The 22,903-nt window shown below is 40.7% G+C and overlaps 2 protein-coding genes across 3 annotated transcripts in view; one reads left to right on the top strand and one right to left on the bottom strand.

Moving 5' to 3' along the window:
• Positions 1-657, bottom strand: part of LOC114361618 (potassium voltage-gated channel protein Shab-like) — a 43,731-nt gene extending 43,074 nt beyond the window's left edge. The window contains exon 1 of the mRNA XM_028316719.1: positions 320-657. The gene's annotated coding sequence lies outside the window, so the exon portion shown is untranslated. The remainder of the gene's footprint in view (positions 1-319) is intronic.
• Positions 658-3,794: 3,137 nt separating this feature from the next.
• On the top strand, positions 3,795-22,629 carry Setx (probable helicase senataxin). Of its 2 annotated transcripts, XM_028316763.1 has the most exons (17): positions 3,795-4,112; positions 4,231-5,572; positions 5,798-6,743; positions 6,866-7,026; positions 7,197-7,331; positions 7,613-7,848; positions 8,245-8,353; positions 9,593-9,754; positions 11,756-11,898; positions 12,396-12,536; positions 13,749-13,882; positions 15,579-15,723; positions 17,444-17,702; positions 18,361-18,482; positions 18,734-18,771; positions 19,416-19,599; positions 20,895-22,629. In XM_028316763.1, exons 1-17 carry the CDS (start codon positions 3,930-3,932, stop codon positions 21,021-21,023), a joined length of 4,569 nt encoding a protein of 1,522 aa, XP_028172564.1. In that variant the 5' UTR covers positions 3,795-3,929; the 3' UTR covers positions 21,024-22,629. The 2 variants fall into 2 exon arrangements, with proteins under 2 accessions (XP_028172564.1, XP_028172563.1); XM_028316762.1 differs by lacking the exon at positions 18,734-18,771 and having other exon boundaries at positions 18,361-18,520.
• The last annotated feature ends 274 nt before the right edge of the window (positions 22,630-22,903 follow it).

Raw genomic sequence — 22,903 nt, 5'->3', positions numbered from 1 at the left:
ATGTCGAAATCGCGAAAATGGGTCACTGCTTGTCATGCACTTCACAATCGACTCGTAACTTTACATTGTGTAAATAACTTATAGGTAATCGAAGTTTTTGGGGAAATAACTACAAGCTCAAGCAAGCGAAGAAACAAAAACGTTTTCAAATTGTTTTAAGCACTTTTCGTGAAGTTTTTCATACTCGTACACAAGTGAGCTTTTAGCCTACTTCAAAAATAACACTACACGATTCGTTTTCTCTTGAAGCTTATTTTAATAACGGCTATTTACATTAACGCTTTGATCTAAATTATGAATGAAAGCGGTCTTTGTTTACCTCCCCTAGTGACCTTGAGAAGGATGAGACGAAGAGGTGGGGCTATCGATTCCAGAGCCACGTGGAGGCGGAGGACGTTCACCAGCACACCTGGGTGGTCCAGGTTTGATCAGTTCACAGGTAGTTAGGGCGCACCAAGTTATGGGAACTGTTAGTAAGTTTTATGAGGAGTCGTCGCGATTGAACAATTCTTTGGCGGAGGTCTTTGGGATGGTGTGAGTGAGTTGGTGGAGATCGCGCGCGATCGAAGATGATGGAGCGCGGCGGAGCTCTTTAGAGCGAGGAGGCGAGCGTCGGGCGGTGGAGCGCGCGGGCGCGGACTGCCCGCCCGAGCAAAAAGCCCTGCCGCTATTTGCGCCCGGTCGCACTCGCCGCCCTCCCCGCGCTCGCCGCACAGAGCTTTCTCTGCGCAACGCAACAACAATAAGGCGGCCAACCGTCCCGCATTCTGCGGGACCGTCCCGTAATGACACTTGCAATTCCGCATTGCAATATTTAATAAAATAGTCCCGCAAATCGTCCGAGGCGTCCCGTATGTCCTGCATTCCTCGTTTCCCATCGTTTTGCTCGCATAAAAGTGTTTCACATGAAAATACAAATGACTTTTGCCTAGCCATCGTCCAGTACCTACTCTGTTTGCCAGGAACAAACGCTCCTAACAAACGACCTATTAAAAAATGCCACTCATGTGAAAAATATGATTTTAAAAATAAATGTTAATTTGGTAGTAGTGTTGTTTGTTTCTAATTTAAGTACATCATTAACAAGTCCAACAAATCCTAAGTCTTTTTGTGGATAGGGGTGGGTGTCCCGCATTGACTTATTATAAAGTTGGCCGCCTTAAACAACAACACTTCTTTCTTCGTGTTGTCAATGCTTTTGATAAGCCCGTTTAAAATTTTAACGATAGCTGCTGCACAAGGCGAGCGAAGTTGTTGATTGGTTGAAATGCAAATTTTCATTCTCTTACGAAGTTTCCAGACTTGGAAACAGTTAAAGTTTCTTTCTAGACTTAATTTAAAGACAAGTCAAGGGAAAGATTGTCTTAACTACACCGTCATAAAACTTAAATATTTTTCTGCGATATCATGATGTTTCGGTCAGAGAACAAAGGAAACATACCTACGAATAATGCCATGTAAGAACCGAATAAATTGACACTCTTTACATCCTTCATAAATTATAGTACTGTATGAAAATACAAAGCTGTAAAAGTTTTGTTTGATAAGTAATTAAGAAAACAGATTTTGTAATCACTCTTACCTACCTGCCGAAGAAAACACTTTCGCGCTGGAAAGCTTTGCGCTAAGCTTCTACTTACTGCATGACGTGGCCTGCTGAATCCCGCAGCTAAGTCTCTTAACACATTATTAAATTTTAATTAAATGCACGCCCTATTTAGACACATAAACACGCTGATTTGTACTAAACCAACTTAAAAGCTCTTGCAATCTGTAATCCGCATAAACTTACCTAACTAGGTATTGCCTTTTCGATTGTAATGTACTTAATTTTTCATCCCGAAAGGTAGAAGATAGAATACATAAAACCTATAACAACTACTAACTATGAATAAACCCATTCATTCTCGCATGTATTTTCCGCGAATAAATAATAGCTGTAAGGTTTTGTAATAAATATGTTTATTTTAAGACCGATAAATTAAAGCTATCATTTTTAATTTAATACATGTACCTACTTTACAGTTGGAACCAGTGGCGATTTACATTGTGCAAATGCAATAGTCCCCCTGTAACTACGTAATCAGCGCCACTTTGTTCGCCACTAGCAAAAAAGACAGTGGAACTCCATAGTGGCGCCAACTGGTGAGCGCTAAAAGCATAGTCCTCATTAAATAACTAGAGAAAAAAATATGAAAAAGTTATTATGTAGGTAACCTATAAAACTTGAGGGTTTCCTTCGATTCCCCAGGATCTCATTTTTTTTTATCCACAACGAAGCTCTTGGCCTGTATTTCACCTGATGGTATAAGTGATGATCAGGCAGAAGGTGGAAGCGAGCTTCACCTGGAATCCTCAACCACGGAGGAACTGGCTATCTTACCTCTAACCGCATCGGAACACAACAATGCTGTTAACATTGTTGTTATGGGCGACAGACTTAGGTAAGATGGTGGTAGCTAGCCAGGCGGACTTAGAACAAGCCCTGCCACCAAGCCATCAACCAAACCGAACAGAAAAATCTGCCCCCACTGGGAATCGAACCCGGGGCCTCTGCGTCTGAAGCAGACGGTCTTACCACTAGACCACAGAGGCGGTTAAATTATCAGATCCTGACCTTCACCTCATGTGTACCATATCAGGAATATGGTACACATGAGGTGAAGGTAAGTAAGAGCGGTTTGATAGGATTATTCCTAGACCGATTAATATGATACGCCTGAGTATCGGCCGTGGGGAGGCGTGCAGTAGGATCCTCGATTCAACCCAGCACTTTCAGTCAGTGCAGAATTACAGTTTTGAATCAGTTAGTCTTAGGTTCTCAGTCAGTCCGAGTAAAATCTGAAAGTAGGTAGGTATAACAAAATCATTCATAGGAATATATAATAATAGGTTAATATCCTTACCTTAGACATTTTTCACTGTGCCATCTAGTTATACATATACCAAACTAAGCAAAACTGTGAGTACCAGATAACTGATATAAATACATAGGACAGTACTTAATATAATTCGTACTTTTTGTAAAAATGTACAATGTACATACATAGATAGAAAACACTCAGAACAATACAAATACGAAAGTCGAACCCGCAGCCCTGATATGTGGCATAGTACCTACCTAGTTTGTTACGACGAACCACTAAGTAGGTATATAAGGTATGCACTAACTTACTACATCAAACGGCCGCCGCGGCCGCGGCCTGATATGAGGGCTATAAACCTACTGGGGCTACCGTTTCCTATTTCCGCCTATAGTTGGATTAGTTAGCGCCACCGCCTTAGCCACTTGGACTAGCCCTTGCACCACCTTACTATACTGTGGCGACAAGTGGGCGTTGAAATGGAAGAAGGGCTGCTAAAGTGCTAAGCCTCATTAAGTTCTTTTTAAATCGGTTTAAAATAATACATATTCGACGCCGTTATGAGTGAACTCCAAAACTGAAATAAAAATGTTTACAGCGCGTTATAAGTAAGTAGTATTGTTTATACTGTGGTTTAAATTCTCTCCATTTTATTGCCCCAAATTAATAACTCTATGCCCCAAATACTCAAACATAGGGTCTCACTATTGTCAAAAATTTCCAAAATAATATCTCCCTTTTTGGGATAAGATATAAAATTAAACACAAACAAATTCAATAAAATAACTGTTTAGATTTAAAAAAAAACATTAAAAATAAACTAACAAGTAGGCAGTTTAAATATAATGTTCTGACCAGGGAATATTCTTTCCAGTTAAAAAAAAACTTAGAGCTGTCATTTTAGACGCGAACTGTCACAATACTCAATACAAACTTGTCAAATTTTTCTTAAAATGCGGATAATACTAACCGCCTTTTCGTGCAATTTCTGTTGAAATTAATAATATGTTACAATTAAAAGACATATAAAAGTTGTATTGGGTGGTAGCTTTTCAGTTAGTAAAAATGACGAAGTGGAAGTTATGCCGTCAAACTTTCGGCAGTGAAACTTATTCCTTTTCGGAAGGAGAAGAAGTGTCTTTAGGCCGAGGATTTAACAATACCATAACATTGTCCAGTTTAGTTGTATCTAGGACACATTGTTTGATAAAGTTTCAAAGAAACCAAATACTTATAACAGATTTAAATGTAAGTACTAATCTGTACACATGCATTCTTTTTAATATGATTATAATAAGTAGTAAATATGTAAGCATGCTTGGTAACTTGGTTATGTACAGTAAACAATACTACAAAATGTTTTCAGAGTTCCAATGGAATATATGTTGGTACAAAAAGAATTCCGGCAAACATACCATACGCAATAAAGGAATCTGATGTAATTGGAATCGGATGGGCTATAGACGTACCACTTGGTAAAATTCAGGATAATGAAAAATTTGTTTTCAAAGTTGTCAAAGAACCAATGTCTGTAATAGACAGGATAACTTTTCAAGATGATGAGTTAGACATCATTGAAGAAAAAATCGCCAGTTTGGAGGGCACTGAAACAACTAAAAATGATTTATTTGAAAGCAAACCATTTTTAAAACGGAAATTTTTAGAATCTAATTCTTTGCCAAGAATAATAGAAAACAATAAAATAAAAAATGAACCTATTAATATGCTAGATGGTGATGAAATAATTCAAATTTCCGACAGCGACACAGAAAATAACTTTAAACAGCCTGAAACAGTACTAAGAAAAAAACCAAAATTAGAGCCAGTATCTGAAGAGCCCCATAAAGAAACATGTATGCATAACAAAAATGAAACCAATTTAAATCATAAAGGACTGAAATTGGCAATAGGCAATGGGGATTCTCGCAGGGATTTTATTGAAACTAACTTTAATCCAAAAACTCCAAACTGTGATCAACCCAATGAATTTCCTCAAAAAGAAAATATACAAATCAAAAATGAAATAAAAACTGATAATGAGTATTTAGAATTTGAAGCTTTCAATGTAAAACAAGAATATTCAGGATATGATGAAGCTATTGAAATTGATAGTGACAGTGACAGTGAATCAGAACATTGGTACTTGAGATTGTCACAGAGCTCTCCAGGTAAACCATTTATGAAAATCCCAGAGAAAATGGACAATAAACCAGAAGATAGCTCTTACAGCCAAATGGATGATGGTCTTGACTGTAGTGCCTATTTAAACAATGAAAACGAATATTTAGATGAAGCTATATCTATACCACCTCAACCACCTGATGCTGATAATGAATTATCAGAAGCTGTTGCTGAAATACTTTATGAAAGCAATCAAACTGCTCAAAATAGTTCTAAAGCTCAAATACATGAAGTTGATCTTATGGGAAATCTTTCACATTCTAGAAGTCCACCTAGTTCTGGTAAAGATGAAATTGATGGATATTGTACAAAAGAAGCACTCCATGTGACTACAACTACTACTACCAAGGTTTTAGAACCTCCTGGAGGGAAAAAAGCACAAATGATTGAACCTCTACACCAAGTGAAAAGAAAAATAGGTCTTAGTACAAAAGCAAGTCTCTCTACAAAAACAATTCAAAACATAGAAACAAAACAATCCACTAAAACCAGTGAGAATGAAAGCAAAGCAACTGCTAAACCAGAAAGTAAGTATTTTTGATTTCAGGTTTTTTTTTGTCTTAAAGATCTAATGATTGTTAAAAACATAGAATAAATTTTAATAATTTAGTAAGATAGCCCAGTAGCAATCAAATTGTAAGTTTTCATACACTTGCAAGTATATTACCTATATTCAAAAGTCAGAATTGCCAAATTTTGAATTGTGTGGTGTTGTTTACTTACTAATGTTATACATACCTTGCTACTTTCAGGTAAATCAAAAAGATCTTCCAAGCATGATAAAAAAACAAAACACACTTCAAAATCCCATATAACTAATTCACAAAAAGAAGAACGGAAAAGAAAATTAAAGGAAATTGCTCAGAAAGGTAAAGAAGAACCTGAGCCAGTTTCTTCCCATCAAGAAGATAAATCTACGAAGTCAGTGTCTCATATAAAAGTTACATCTTCAACCAGACAAGCATTTTTAACCGATGAACTAATTAGGAAACCAATAAAGAGAAAAGAAAGTCCACCAAAAACAAAAACAGACAAAATAAAGAAAGGAAGTGCATCCCCAGAAGATAAAAATAAATCTATGGATAAAACTAATGATGTTGAACATAGAACCAAATTAGAAGAAAAATCTAAAAAAGACAAAATCAAAAAACAAAGTGTGTCCCCAAAAGAAGTCCAGAAAAATAACTCTACAGAGCAAATAGATGATGTTGAACACAGCACCAAATTACAAGAAAAGTCTAACAAAAAGGAAAGTAAACATTCCAACAACAAAACTATACACTGTCCAAAAGATCCCAAATGCAATGGCATTACAAAAAGTAGTAAATCAGATTCAAAAACATCATTAAAGACCTTGAAACCATCAATAGAAAATGTTAATTCAAAGGCACAAGATTTAATTGAAAAGAAAAAGAAACGGACGGTCCGTTTTTCGGAAGCACCACCAGAAGTGCATTATTTCACAATTGAGGATGGAAATAAGATGAAGAAAACTAGTTTAGCCCAAACGAATTTAGGGGTCACCAGACAAATGCCCTGTCTTTCTCTAGAAAGAACTACTCTGATGAAAATCTTGCGATGGAATCCTCACTGGTTAGAGGAGCAAATAAACAATAATGACCCACCACCAATACTGGGGCATAGTAATCCACCTTTAGCTGTCTTCCAGTCATTTAGCAACCACAACCAATATGTGCAGTACGTAAATAATAATTATTATAATGCCCAAGCTATGTTTTACAAGCTATTGAACACATCAATATTTACTTAATATTGTTTCATGTTTATGGATTCACAGTTAATCTTAATCTAAATTCTAGGTTAATTGGAGATTTACTACTAATGGAAATTTGGGAATGTTTAACAATAGCTTATATGAAACTGCGTAATCAAGATGTTGGTATAAGAATGGTCATTGCGTCGTTACCACCTGCACCCACTCAAGAGAGAATTTTTGATACTTTTAATATCAGTGTTGATGGTATGGGACAGTAAACATTATATTTGTATCACATGCATGAATTGATTTGATGTTTGAACTTTAAAAAAATTATTTAATTATCATTATAATTAATAATAATAACATCGAAAATGTCAGAGGCTTTAGTATGTATTTAGCTATGTATATCTTAATCCTAATGTTTGTTTCAGTTTCAATGCCTACTTCCGAGACAAGGAATATGCCCAGGGTTGGCGAAATATTACTTGTTACATTCGGACCAGAGAGTGTGAGGCATCAAAGGTTTTTCTTCGTACACCATATCAGATGTCTTCCATCACCACAAAGTAAGTGCAATATTCATGATTTTTTAACCTTTTCAGCGCCATCTTTTTCTATAGCAGACAAACGTCTCCGTGCCATCCACGCCACGACTTCTTTAGAAGACAATGTCTAATCACAACATTTCAGACAAATGCTTTCTTTATTTTCTCTTACTGTTTCTGTCGCCATAGCTTGGCGCTCGGGATTAGAACCACTTTTGAAATGGATTGGCGGCTAATAGGTTAAAAAACTATATTTTAAAACATGCAGAGTAGAGCATTAGCATACATTGTAATTATTTCAGGTAACAGAAATTCCTTTTATAACATAACTCTGCAAGCCACATACAGTGAGAAAATGCAGTTGTTGAAACAAGGTGAACCTATGACAGCGATTAGGTTGGCTTACATCAATAAAGAGCTGTCGCTGTTCGAATCGATGGCGTATATGGCAGGCTCGCCGCTCAGCGAGGCCATCTTGCGGCCGGAGCCGCGCCACTTTATGAGGAGACACCATCCTGGCGTGAATATTACAAATCCGGTAAATATGCATCCTTCATTACTTTTATTATCATGGAGGTTAGGTTTTCAAAACTTTTATTTTTTATATCTTTCTTAAACTTATAAAACAATATTTTTCATGTTATATTACGTTTTATTTTAATTGATGAAAACCGGTAAAAAAAAAGAAACGATATAGGTACTTCCTATTAATTGATTATATGCATCTTGCTTTATTATGTAGTGCTTTATAATCGGAGCCAGAAACTCTGATCCAGAACAATTTTATACATGCTCATCCGAGTTACATTATTATCTATGCAGTTAGAGACAGAAGCATAAATATTCCTAATAACGCAGATTACTACTTAAGTGGAATTTTTATCACTAGATGACCTTAATATCTTATTATTATTATTTGTGTTTTGCTTTGCAGTGGACGATAACTCTAAACCCGAGTCAATACGCGGCGGTGGAATCGTCAGTGTCGGCGGCCATGGGCGACCGGCCCTGCATACAGATGGTGCAAGGGCCGCCTGGGACAGGTCTGTTACTTTTACTACTGGGTGACTTGCACTTAACCTGTAGGCCAAGGATGCAAGCCACGATAAACTTTTATCGTATTCCAATCAATCGTAATCGAACCTTATCACTATAAAATTAAGATTTAGTTCGGATCTATAGAGTTGAAGTCTTCAACTTGAAGTGTTAGCAGAAATCTACAGGCTATTCGCTGGGTGCGAAGTACTAGGTGGGGGGGACATAATCTATCGCAGCGCTCATGGTGGTCAAAAGTAGAAATAATGTTAGCTCTGTCATCAGATGTATCTGTCAATGGCAAAGCGATTCTACATAATACATTTTAATATCATTAATTAATCGCATGAAAAGGGTCCTACTGGGAACTTAAATAAAAGAGTGGACTGTATTTCGATAGGGCTGTTTTAATAGCCGTTTACAATTTGGAAATAACTAAACTATACAACGTGGTAGTACAAAAATGAGTCACAGTAGTTGTTGTGCACAGATGTTTGCCTTATGATGAGAGCGTGAATTATTGAACTCTGCCCTTGTTTTGTTCTTAATTCTTCTACATCTCGGACTTGTCCAGCCAATACCAACAACTTTCCTTTAAATACGGTTTGTGGTTGGAATTTGATATTGTAACTCTCACAAACCCGGTCTTCAAAACGATACTCATTTCGATCTGAAAACGATATTTAATTTATTACTAGCGATACAGAAACATTTAAATATATTGACTGTTATATAATGAAACCGTTAAAGTAGCTTTTTCTTTTTGTTTTACTGTAAAACTACAACTATAAATGAAGTAAACAAACCCTGACACAATTAAAATTAAACACACTTTTTGGACTTACCTCATTTGATTTGAATGACCAAAATGATTTCAAAACCTTTTTTCCACCCAAATCGTGGTATCACAACAATTTATTAGTTGAAAATATTTGTTATTTTTTCATTTCGATATTTTTTCACAAATATACGACCTAAATGTCAATGTGACAGAGCCCACAAAGTTGTGGACGCTAGTTGGCGCTGTAATCGTGCACGGAGCCAATACTAACACCTGACTCTGTGGATAAACTGTTGGAGACATGAGACATCTCCGTCCAATCTCCTTAATTAAATGTTTGTTTATATGTACTAGAAAGAGGCCTTGATTTTACTTTATCTCATATAACTCATATATCACTCATATGTTAATAATATCGTTAATAAGTTGAATGGTCATAATGTATTTTATCTTTCTTTGCATACAGGAAAATCCAGCGTGATATGTTCTATAGTGATGTCGTACTTTTATGACGAACACCGGAGCAAGCAACAGAACCGAGGCAAGATTTTAATTTGCGCCACGAGCAACGCCGCCGTCGACGAACTAGTTATTAGGTTGCTCAACATAAGGCAAACATTGCCGAATGGTAAGTTTGCACTACAGAAATTATTTATAAACAGCTTTCCGTTCCATTTTTTTAGTAAAAAAACTCAGTAAAACTCATTTATTTCTTTAAGTAGGCTTTAAAAAAGCACTTTTACACGTCCCAGTATTAACCCTACCACTGCTTCAGGACAATAAATGGGCCAGTGCTGAGAAGAAGCAGCGCAAGACACATACACGTTACATTTAGTCTTTCAATTTTTTTGCGATTAAGTAAATAGCATTGTATAATGCAATAGAAAACGATACGAGAGAAATAAAAACTGAAGTCTTGGCAGTATTGCATTAAAACAAGGGCTTTTCCCACAACGTCACGCATCCTGATATTTAACACCAATCAAAATGCGTGACGTCACGTTGCGGCGTGCACCCGCACGCGACTGACTCAGAGCTCACAGAAAATTAGCTTTGGGCTTAGGAGAAAACTATTTTCATTGATTTTCAACCACATCTTCACAGCGTAAAGTTCAAATTGGGTTAAATGAAGTTTCGGCCTGGTTCGCGTGGGGCGGTCACCCGCTCGCGCGTGACGTCAGCTTGCAGTAGCTGGCTTCGAAGCCTATTTTAACTATATCTTCACAGCATAGAGTTCAAATTGGATTAAATGATGTAGTACTTATGGTATTTTTTACCTACAGACGATAGGTTCGGCATGGTGCGCGTGGGCCGCGCGGAGGCGATGCACCCGCGCGCGCACTATGTCAGCTCGCAGTAGCTGATTTAGGAGAAAAATATTTTTAACTGTATCTTCACAGCATAGAGTTCAAATTGAAAGAAAGAAAGATGCATTTATTACAATGGACGTCACACAAATACAGGCAATTACATAGACATGCCAGTGGCACATAATAATGGAACAAGAAAAAAAAGTAAAAACAAGAGTAACTGAGCAGTGCCACCCACTCACCAACAAGATGCCCACTGCAACGGGACCCCACTCAGCATATGCCGTGGCCCACGGTGACGAAGACCACGGCGCTGGTTTTCAGTGTGCCCCATGCCGAGTGAGGGTCACGGACCATTGGTAAAATAAATAAAATTGGAAGAATACTAGTATTTTTTTCCTACAGACGACAGGTTCGGCATGGTGCGCGTGGGGCGCGCGGAGGCGATGCACCCGCGCGCGCGTGACGTCAGCTCGCAGTAGCTGATTTAGGAGAAAGATATTTTTAGCTGTATCTTCACAGCATAGAGTTCAATTTGGATGAATACTAGTATTTTTTACCTACAGACGATAGGTTCGGCATGGTGCGCGTGGGGCGGACAGAGATGATGCACCAGCGCGCGTGTGACGTCAGCTCGCAGTAGCTGGTTTAGGAGAAAAATATTTTTAACTGTATCTTCACAGCATAGAGTTGAAATTGGATGAATACTAGTATTTTTTTCCTACAGACGACAGGTTCGGCATGGTGCGCGTGGGGCGCGCGGAGGCGATGCACCCGCGCGCGCGTGACGTCAGCTCGCAGTAGCTGGTTTAGGAGAAAAATATCTTTCGCTGTATCTTCACAGCATAGAGTTCAAATTGGATGAATACTAGTATTTTTTACCTACAGACGATAGGTTCGGCATGGTGCGCGTGGGGCGGACAGAGATGATGCACCAGCGCGCGTGTGACGTCAGCTCGCAGTAGCTGGCTTAGGAGAAAAAATTTTTAACTGTATATTCACAGCATAGAGTTCAAATTGAAAGAAAGAAAGATGCATTTATTACAATGGACGTCACACAAATACAGGCAATTACATAGACATGCCAGTGGCACATAATAATGGAACAAGAAAAAAAAGTAAAAACAAGAGTAACTGAGCAGTGCCACCCACTCACCAACAAGATGCCCACTGCAACGGGACCCCACTTAGCATATGCCGTGGCCCACGGTGACGAAGGCCACGGCGCTGGTTTTCAGTGTACCCCATGCCGAGTGAGGGTCACGGACCATTGGTAAAATAAATAAAATTGGATGAATACTAGTATTTTTTTCCTACAGACGATAGGTTCGGCATGGTGCGTGTGGGGCGCGCGGAGGCGATGCACCCGCGCGCGCGTGACGTCAGCTCGCAGGTGCTGGCGCAGCGCGAGGCCGCGCGCCTGGCCAAGGAGCCGCAGCACCGCCACGGGCTCAACCAGGAGGTACGGAACTTAATTAAGATTTATGCTAATCCATACCTACAGTTAATACCACATCAGATTCAGACTAATTTCTGTTGCAAAGTTTAAGTAGCACCTATTACAACTACATGAGATACCACGGTGTTTACATTAGCTTGCAGTAGTGATAAAATCTTATCGAAGATTTTAGACGACTATAAACACTATAAATGTCCATACATTTATCGAAAATCATCGATAAGTCCATACTTATCGCGTAAAATCGATAAAATGGCTTATCGCTGTGCACATTCTAGATCTACTGTACTCATCAACATCGCCAGGGGCGCAACCCTTTCGAACTTACCTACCAATGCTTGGCAAATGGACCTAGTTACACGCCCCACATTAACCTGACGGTGGTCCTATTATACTTATGCAGCAACGTAATCGAAATAAATCTGCCTTTTTTTAAGTTCAAGTTTAGCAGCGCAGTGCAGTGATTCTCTAATCTGAAGCTTTATGACGTTAATTTTCAGATCAAATTCGAGATATCCCGCCTAGAAGCAAAAATAAACATGTGGAAAGCGGCGGTGCAGGACGCGGCGGCCAAGAGCGACCCCAGCCGCATCGCCTACTGCGAGGGCCGCATCAACGAAATTGCGAAACGGATCGCACTAGTAAGTAAACGCTCATTTTAGAATAGTTACGTCGCCACCGGTTTCTCTGTCATAAATAATTAGAGATTTATAGGATGAGGCAACTTATTCTAAATCTGCATCTAATTAGACGGTATCGTTTAAACAAAGTTTCCAACATTGCAGTGTAACAATGTAACACACAGGGTGTGGTTTTGTAAAACAACGCCCATCTCCGGGGTGGTACACAACACTGATGCCATAAAAAATACCTTAAATTTTCATGGAAAAATCCATGAAATCAGGAAAATGGTATTATTACGCGGGCGCCCTCCCGTGGCAGAGGCCGCATGTGCTAGGTGATGTAGCGGAGGTGGTGCGGGCGGTAACGAGCGCCGTCTCGAATGTTTTAGGAGACGTTTGAACAAGGTTTTTTTACTAATAAAGTAATAGTTAAAATTGTATTTATATTTTTCTTTTAATTACTTCTATGTGTACTACCGACTACTACCCCTGAGATGGGCGTTGTTTTACAAAACCACATCCTGTATTTCCGAACTTCACCATTTTGCATTTCCCGTGGTTTGCGGTCTACCGATATTGCTAACCCTCTCACTCACGAGTGTCTCTGTGAATAAAATTGACATTGAAAATATTAATTGGTGTTGAACTGAGCATCTTGTAGTTATTTTACCTTATACATTATTTTTGATTGTTTAAATTTAATTTGCCTCTGGAGGAGACTGGGAACATTATTGCTGTCGCGCTCGCACACTCACTGCGGGCGCCCGTCGCACAGTCGCGACAGCAATATAATTACCGCGCGCGAGCGATAAGGATGGGTAGCTTGAGATCATTGGACAAAATTCTACGTGCTCACAGACCGGGCTTTAGTAATTTTCTTATATTTTATTAGTTAAAATAATGCGTATCTAAATGTTACACGGAAGAAATAAATTTGCCTCCGGAGGCAATTTCCTCGTGAGCAACCGGGGGAATAAAAGCTAGTAGGTATAGTACTTGCAACTTACGAAGGCGAGTGAGCTTTACTTGTGTGTGTACACACGCCCACACTGTTAACTATCCACATCTGTTTTTGCTCTCAATCTAATCAAATGCCGATTCTTTGCGATAGAACGAGATGACATGACTTTCAATGGGCAGTTAACACTGTTGGCGATAGTACGTGCACATGCAAAGCTCACTCGCCTTCGTGAATTGCAACAACTATAATAAACGTATCATATTCACCAGCTGCGCAGCGGCGGCGGTGGCGGCGGCGAGGAGCTCCGTCCAGACCAACTGGCGGCGGTCGAGCGGCGTTACATCGAGCGCGCCGACATCGTCGTCACCACGCTCGCCAGCGCGCTCAGCCACAAGATGCGCGGGTCAGTACAACCACAGAATAATAATAATAAGTACTACGTACAGAAGTTTTACTTCGCGAAGGTATTTTAAAAAAATGTATGCTCAATGTCATTAACAATATGGTGTAATTTAGCCTGTCTCAAGAGTCAAGCACCATTTTGTTGACAAACGTCAGTGATCGGCACTGCGCCGAAGCTATAGGGCTGACTTTGGTAAAATGATGTGACGTGAGGTGCCAAACTGCGGAAAATGGCGGAGGAAATACATGATTTAGCATGAATAATATTAACTACTTATTTACCTTTTAGTGTCTTGAGGCAACTTAAAAAAGTACATTCTGTGTTTTTATTATTATTTAGGCAGTTAAATACTGCACAGTATTTAGTACACCATTTTCTTTATTTTCTTCAATCATACACAAGAATACGCGTGCGTGAGTCAATGTTCGCTCGTATGTGAGGCCTTGTCGAATAGTATCCTGTAGGTGGGCCATCGTGCGTGTTTTGTTTTCGATATAAACTCGCGGAGATGAACAGGCCTGGTACAACTTGACCTTTACTGGTTGGGTTTTTATTGACGGTCAAGCTCGTAGCTCGGTAGATCCTGGCTACACAGGAGTTGCAGCGGTGGGGACATGAGATAGTAATAATCTCATAACCCTGATGGCACACTTTAGCTGACAATGGCAGTTACACTTTTCCCGGGACAACCAAGTAAAACTAATGCAAGCGTCCGCACTGCGCCTTTGTCCCGCGTATACGTTTTGGGAGGTCTCGCGATTTGAAGGTTTACCGCTTGCGGGAAAAAACCGTAGTGCGGACTTAGCCTTAGGCCCTTTTCACACGTCCCGGTTGCCGGCTAACCGGCGCCGGCTACCCGGCGTCAAATGTATGGGCATGCCGGATTAATTACGCCGGAACATGTGAAAGCTACGTACCATGCCCATACACTTCACCACCGGGTACCCGGCGCCGGATAGCCGGCAACCGGAACGTGTGAAAAGGCACTTACAGTACGACAAAGAAATACTCTCACCTCTCATTTCCACTGCTGTTACTCCTATGTAGCCAGAAACACCCAACCTGTGAAGGGCGAGTTTGTCCCAGGGAGATATTAAATTGTCATTCAACCTACATTCAGAATAACATAGGAAGTCAATAGACTTATCTAGTGCACACTTCTGGCCAGCGCACTTTCTTTTCTTTTTCTTTTTATTCACAACGAGAAAGTTCTTGGCCTGTATCTCACTCAGGCACAAGAAAATAAGGACACCACATATTATCAAAATCAATCGGGTCTTGGCGAGACGTCGTTCTTCTGGGACTCTGCGTGTCGTTCTAACATGACCAATGACGTCATGAGATCTCTAACGTCTTTATCTAAGGCAGTGGTTCTTAACCGGTGGTCCGCGGACCACTGGTGGTCCCTAGAGGCATTCCTAGTGGTCCACGAAGACATCGTAATAAACAAGTGACGTGACGTCACGTGATGGAGTCAAGTCAACACAACGCAAACGGCGCACAGCGGGCGAGAAATCGACCTCCTCTTTGAAAAAAAAAAGTGGTCCCTGACAAGATAGAAATTTGGTAAAATGGTCCCTCGTGACTTAAAGGTTAAGAACCACTGATCTAAGGTATCTTTTGAATTTTTTGTTAAAGAAAAGCACTGATGTGAGAAATAAAAAAACCTTGCTTTAACTTCGTAATTGTTTTCCAGCCTAAAGCGGCGTATCGCGCTGTGCATAGTGGACGAGGCGGGCCAGGCCATTGAGCCCGAGACGCTCATCCCGCTCACGCTTGACGTCACACGTCTCACGCTCATCGGCGACCCGCAGCAATTACCCGGATACATCTGCTCGCAGGTAACCGCACTATATTTTAAAGCCTGGTCCGTGAGCACGTGGAATTTGGTCCAATGACCCCAAGCTACCCATCCTTATCGCTCGCGCGTAATTATATTGCTGTCGCGACTGTGCGACGGGCGCCCGCAGCAACATAATTACGCGCGAGCGATAAGGATGGGTAGCTTGGGGTTATTGGACAAAATTCTACGTGCTCACGGACCAGGCTTTAGCTCCAGATTTTAGATAGAATTCATAGAAAATGCATAATGGCGCGCACGGGAGACGCACGAGTGGGGGAAGGAGAAAAAACTGAGATGGTGTTTAACGTCTCACGCCCGTATTCACAAACGATGCTTGCTTGAGTGACTCAGTAAATCGAACGCACAGCGTTGAATGGAGCTCTGTGATTGGTTCGTGTGTCACCCTGTGCGTCCACGCGCACTGGGAGACCTCATAGTAATGTTTGTGAATACGGGGTCTATCAATTTCCTGCATAGCTTACTTGCGCCATACAGATAATAATTACCGTTTACACCTGGCACATGGGCGTATCCAGGTGAGGGGAGCAGAAGAGGGCAGCCCCCCTGAGAGGCGCTTTTAAAGAGCAAGTCAAACTATCTGACCTAAAATCTATTTGCCCGTCAATTATTCAAAAAGTACGTCAATTATTTTTTAAAATGGCAGTGACTCAGGTTTTAATAACCACGATTTCGCCAACGACGTGAGATTTGAAAAAAAAAACAGGATTTTAAAGGTTAAAACAATGAGGGTTTTCGCGAATGAAAGATCCGCTAGATGGCGGGACGTGGATGTGGGGTCTGACTGCTGCGTGATTGGTGGATTTTGACATATCTGTCAATGTCATGTCAAAAATAACCAGTCATGCAGCATTTGGACCTCGCGTCTACGTATTGCCATCTGGCGGATTTTACATTCGCAACAACCCTCATTATGTCATTATAATGAGGGCTATCGTTTTAGCGCTCACCAGTTAGCGCCACTGTAGAGTAAGGTCCTGTCACTTGCTAGTAGCGAAGACAGTGGCACAAACTTGTGAGCGCTAAAGTGGTAGGAGGACTATCGCATTTGCACTCATCAAGATGGCGCTACTGTAGAGTAAGGTCCTGTCAATCGCCAGGGGTGCCAACTGTTAAGTATAAAAACGATTGCCCTCATTTATTGGAACTGAACCAAATGTAATTTTTCAGCGCGCGAAAAAGCACGGCCTCGGCGAGAGCCTGTTCTCGCGGCTCGCGTCGGGACGTGGATGTGGGGTCTGACTGCTGCGTGATTGGTGGATTTTGACATATCTGTCAATGTCATGTCAAAAATAACCAATCATGCAGCATTTGGACCTCGCGTCTACGTATTGCCATCTGGCGGATTTTTCATTCGCGAAAACCCTCATTATGTCATTATAATTTGTTGGAACCGAACCAAATGTCATTTTTCAGCGCGCAAAAAAGCACGGCTTCGGCGAGAGCCTATTCTCGCGGCTCGCATCGGGACGTGGATGTGGGGTCTGACTGCTGCGTGATTGGTGGATTTTGACATATCTGTCAATGTCATGTCAAAAATAACCAATGATGCAGCATTTGGACCTCGCGTCTATGTATTGCCATCTGGCGGATTTTTCATTCGCGAAAACCCTCATTGTTTTAACTTTTAAAATCCTGTATTTTTTTGAAATGACATAATCATTATAATTTGTTGGAACCGAACCAAATGTTATTTTTAGCGCGCGAAAAAGCACGGCCTCGGCGAGAGCCTGTTCTCGCGGCTCGCGTCGTGCGCGGAGGCCTGGGCGGCGGGCGTCGGCGACGGCGAGGCGGCCGTGACGCTGCTGAGCGAGCAGTACCGCATGCACGCCGACATCGCCGACTACCCCAACCGCGCCTTCTACGCCGGCCGCGTGACGTCGGCGCCGCGCGCGCGCCCGCCGCTGCCGCTGCCGCCGTACTGTATAGTTGGGATCTCCAGCGGGGATAAGGGACAACGTGAGTCTGAAATCTGAATATCTATCTATCTATATAAATAAAAATGAATTGATATCCGTTAGTCTGATTAAAACTCCAGAACGACTGGGCCGATTGAACTGATTTTGGTTTTAAAATGTTTGTCGTAGTCCAGGGTAGGTCTAAACGGTGAGCAAATTCGCGCGCGATATTGTTTTTCTGTGACAGACAAAATTCCACCCGGGCGAAGCCGCGGGCGGAAAGCTAGTTAATAATAAATACATTTTATGTACACTACATAACAGTAATAAAAAAATCAGGTTGACAAGATTTGTCGTTTCAACCAAATTTTAATGCCGTCCGCTGTTGGACTAAGATATTTCCCACGGATTTCCACAACGATGACCGGTTCTAAACTGCCCGCTTCCAAGTGTTTCCCGTGACCTTCGAAAGATTCCATTGAGTGGGAGACCGGCCTAAACTACGTTTTCCTTCTGCGGTCGAGAACTTTTCTGTCCCAACGATCATCATTGCTACGCTGTTCTTACTGCCACTTAAGTGGAGATTCTGTTATTATAATATCAAATGACATACCATACGCTTAGTTGACGTCTAACCGGCGTAGGGTGAAAACGTGTTGATACACGGAACAACAGCTTTTTTGTTTTGGTACGGTGTAAAAGAGACAGCAATTCCGCAGACGCATCGGGCGCGAACGAGACGGAGGCGTGGGGCGTGTCGCGGCTGGTGGCGGCGCTGGGCGCGGGGCTGCGCGCGCGCGGGCTGAGCCTGGCCGTCATCACGCCCTACAACGCGCAGAAGGAGCTCATCAAGAAGTGCCTGCGGGCGCTGCTGGAGCCGTGAGTATACAGGGTGGAAACGAGACGGAGGCGTGGGGAGTGTCGCGGCATTGGCACGCAATATACATTTTATAGTACAGTCCCGCACACTAGTTGGGTACCAGCCTGACCGTAGCTGTAGCTGAAATGTAGCCTGATCCTTCCTCTTTGGGCGCGGGGCTGCGCGCGCGCGGGCTGAGCCTGGCCGTCATCACGCCCTACAACGCGCAGAAGGAGCTCATCAAGAAGTGCCTGCGGGCGCTGCTCGAGCCGTGAGTATAGTCCCGCAGACGAGTCCACGCTAACTGTAGCTAAAATGTACCCTAAAATTTCGCTCCAGGAAAACCATTTCTACGCGTATGAATCGAAGATGCGTTCAAGGTTGGTTCTTCGACGAGAATATTTTTGCACTACGCGGTAGTGTGGAGCCGCATTACTAAGATCTTTTTTTGTAAAATGAGGGTTTTCGCGATTGAAGGATCCACCAGATGGCGATACGTGGACGCGGGGTCCAGATGCTGCGTGATTGGTTATTTTTGACATGACATTGATAGATATGTCAAAATCCACCAATCACGCAGCGGTCGGACCCCACGTCCGCGTCCCGCCATCTAGCGGATTTTTCAATCGCGAAAACCCTCATTGAGTAACCATTCACCAAGAATTTTAAAGTACAACTTTTTAAAAAACACATTTCATTCTGGTCTTAAAAACCTAATTAATTTTAAATTAACTGTAAATTATAATTTTTGGTTGCTTTGTAATTGATAAAAAGAGTTATGTAATTAATTTTTGATTTGCAAAATAGTGACGTCAAAAGCATGTATTACCCGTGTCTCGTTTTGACAGTTTGTTTTATTTTTTATTAGTTCGTCAATTAATTGGTGGTATCAAATAACCTATTCTCCCATGGCAGGTCGGAGGCGCAGGTGGAGGTGAACACGGTGGACAGCTTCCAGGGGCAGGAGCGCGACGTGGTGGTGGTGTCGCTGGCGCGCTCCAGCGGCGTGGGCTTCCTCACCGACGCCGGCCGCATGAACGTCATGCTCACGCGCGCCAGGCACGCGCTCGCCGTGTGCCTCAACCCGCACGCAGTACAGGTTCGTTCGTTTTTTGTTTATGTGACAGGAAGCTAACGAGCAGACGGATCACCTGTACCTCTAGTAGGAAAAACTTTCGAGTTCGTTTCGTTGCGTATTCAAAGTGTCATCGAAAAATTTTGTATGAAAAATTAAACAGCGCACCCTAGGGCGGCTATAATATAGGGGGCCTGTTTAATTTTTCATACAAAATTTTTCGATGACACTTTGAATACGCAACGAAACGAACTCGAAAGTTTTTCCTACTAGAGGTACTGATGGTAAGTGATTACCGTCGCCCATAGACACCCGCAGACAGTTTCAGCCGAAAGACGTCCACTGCTGGACAAAGGCCTCCCCCAAGGTTTTCCACGAAGACCGGTCCTGCGCCGCCCGCGTCCAGGCACCTCCCGCGACCTTCACCAGATCGTCGGTCCACCTAGTGGGAGGCCTGCCCACACTACGTCTTCCGGCTCGTGGTTGCCACGCGAAAACTTTTCTGCCCATCAGGTAATATTTTATTACTATACATACAGGGTGTTAGGTAAATGGGTATATGAGCCGATACTAGCCCATGTTAACATGGGCATATAAATGGTATGGTGAAGTCAGAAAATTGATATCATCATTTAATTTTTTTTAATTTTCATACAAAATAAATTTTATAAAATCCGATTTGTATGAAAATTAAAATAATTAAATTTAAGATATCAATTTTCTGACTTCACNGGCATATAAATGGTATGGTGAAGTCAGAAAATTGATATCATCATTTAATTTTTTTTAATTTTCATACAAAATAAATTTTATAAAATCCGATTTGTATGAAAATTAAAATAATTAAATTTAAGATATCAATTTTCTGACTTCACCATACCATTTATATGCCCATGTTAACATGGGCTAGTGTCGGCTCATATACCCATTTACCAAACACCCTGTAGATAGGTACGGCACTGGAGGCTGTATTTGAGACATCAAATGTCAGAAAGACTTAGATTGTATGCTCTAGCACGTCTTAATATGGCAATCTATTACTATAGGTCTACATAGTAACTATAGCAGTACTAGGTTACCATGTGACACCCCTCCCGTGCCGCTCCCACACCTTAAGCACTGACCGAGTTAAGCGCTAGACCTATTATAGTGCTTGGTTATAGGTCGCGCAGCGAGAGTTGAGACAATCAACATAAGCAATTATTTGTTCATTTATCTGTGACGTAGTGCGTAGTCAGACTGTCAAACGCTTTCTGTCTCTCTTGCACACATTCTTTATTTTGCGTAATATCGTAACTTTGATTATTTCTTTTTTACAGAAAAATCATCAATGGCGTACTCTATTGCAGGATTCACAAAAGAGAAAAATGTATAAAACACTTCCGCATGCAATGTGCCAAGCAATAAGTCTAGCCCCCAACGACGAAATACTTAGGTATATTTCTTAAGTCGTTATTTTACATCAATAATGTTATATAAATCTTTAGGTATTTATTTACGAGTAGGAATGAAGTGCAGTGTATCCCTTGATTGAATATCCTCGAAGTAATCGAAAGTCTTTGATAAAATTATGAAAAATATTATGCTTATCCTATCCCATTACTAGTGTAAATGTGAGAGTGGAAAGATGGATGATACTCTCTAACTAAAAATAATGAACGGATTTCGATGAACTTTACAGTATCATTGTTTATAAGAAAATGAAGTAATTCGTCAAATTACAACGATATGTGTCAAGTTGGACGGTAATTCTGTGTCAAACTAAATATTACGCGGGCAAAAGCTAGTGGATGTTACTTTAGATTTTAGGATTTTGTAAATTGTATAGTAAAACTTAAAAATTAAGTGATGGCGCCATTAGCTACTTGATTTTTTTAAACGTTTATTGAACCTAAGACTTAATCTTCATCAATTTATAAGTGCCTGACTAATGTAAACTCTTACTTTAATATAATAAAAAAACTAATAAAGCATTTAATATTAACAAACAAATAAAATTTGTAGGGAATTAAATTTGTCGTGTAAGCTCTCTAAGTTGAAAATGGTTTTGGACATACTTACATAAAATTATCTTTCCCAGTTGCGTGTATCCTCAGGTCCGCGGCAAAACATAAATATTTTTTACGAAACGTAATATGCGGTTCGTACTTAAAAAGAAACGTTTACGTCTGAGAATGTTGTTCTTTTTATCAGGACCTGCCTTCCTAGACTAAGTAAGATTCAATTCCAAAATCGCTTCACTCCGGCTTTTTTTTGTACGCTAACCACTTCGCTCTGTGAAGCAATTGCAGGATTTGAGTCTGTTATCGGATGATTCATGTAACTCTCTTCGTGTACTCGTACATTGTGTATATTAATCCTTATAATAGACTTAAGACATTGTAATAAGATCGTTTTTTTTAATTGGACTCGTCCGAATTAATGAAATATGGATGTGATTTCGGTAAGTTTGTGATCATTGGTATAATGGAAAGCTTTAAAACGTTGAATCTAAGCTATTAGGTGCTGTAAGTAGAAGCTTATTTAGGTATGGAATGAAGTTACACCGAAAGACAGCCAGTTCAAGAAACCTAAGCAAAATGTTTTTGAAATTGCTTGTGGGTCTTGCATTATTTTTGGATTTTTATATCAATAAAATAATATAAGCGTTGACTATTTTAGGGCGAGTCAATACATAGATACCTAGTCGCAGGTTGCGCAACGAAAGTTGAGGTGAACACTGTACTCACACTGACGTAATATTTGTATCTACTATCGGCCACAGTTCCAGCTACCCATTTCCGTTTTTTTCTCTCCCTCTCATCAAATAGTGAATTTGCGATAGAACGAGAGGACATGACCGGAAATGGTTAGCTGGAACTGTGGCCAACAGTTTCAACAGTACGAACTCTTGTGTTGATCGCCTCAACTCTCGCTGAGCGACCTATACCTTTTGAAATCTTGAAATTGAATTTCCATTTCGTTCTGTTGGCAGTTTGTAATTTGTACATAATATGTTATTGTAAACTACTATTTATATACATACCAATAAAATGGTTTACATATTTTAAATAACTATTTGTTGACTCATTTAAATTCAACTAAGGGCTGATTTTTCAATCGTCGGATAACTTTTAACTGAGGAATAAACTTGTCATTTTGACATATTTTCCATACTGAAACCGTCAATGTGCCAAACTTATTCTTCAGTTAAAAGTTATCTGACTATTGAAAAATCAGCCCTAAATCTTTCCTTATCGAAAGTACTACTCGTCCCTAATCTCGAACCTGTTTTAAATCGGCTCGACATCAGAATATACACGCGACGTCTGACATTTGTTGGACCTTA

Source organism: Ostrinia furnacalis, unplaced genomic scaffold, assembly GCF_004193835.3.
Source record: "Ostrinia furnacalis isolate ACB-3 unplaced genomic scaffold, ASM419383v2 OfSCF5861, whole genome shotgun sequence".
Taxonomy (NCBI): Eukaryota; Metazoa; Arthropoda; class Insecta; order Lepidoptera; family Crambidae; genus Ostrinia; species Ostrinia furnacalis.
This window is presented reverse-complemented; position numbering and strand designations above follow the sequence as displayed.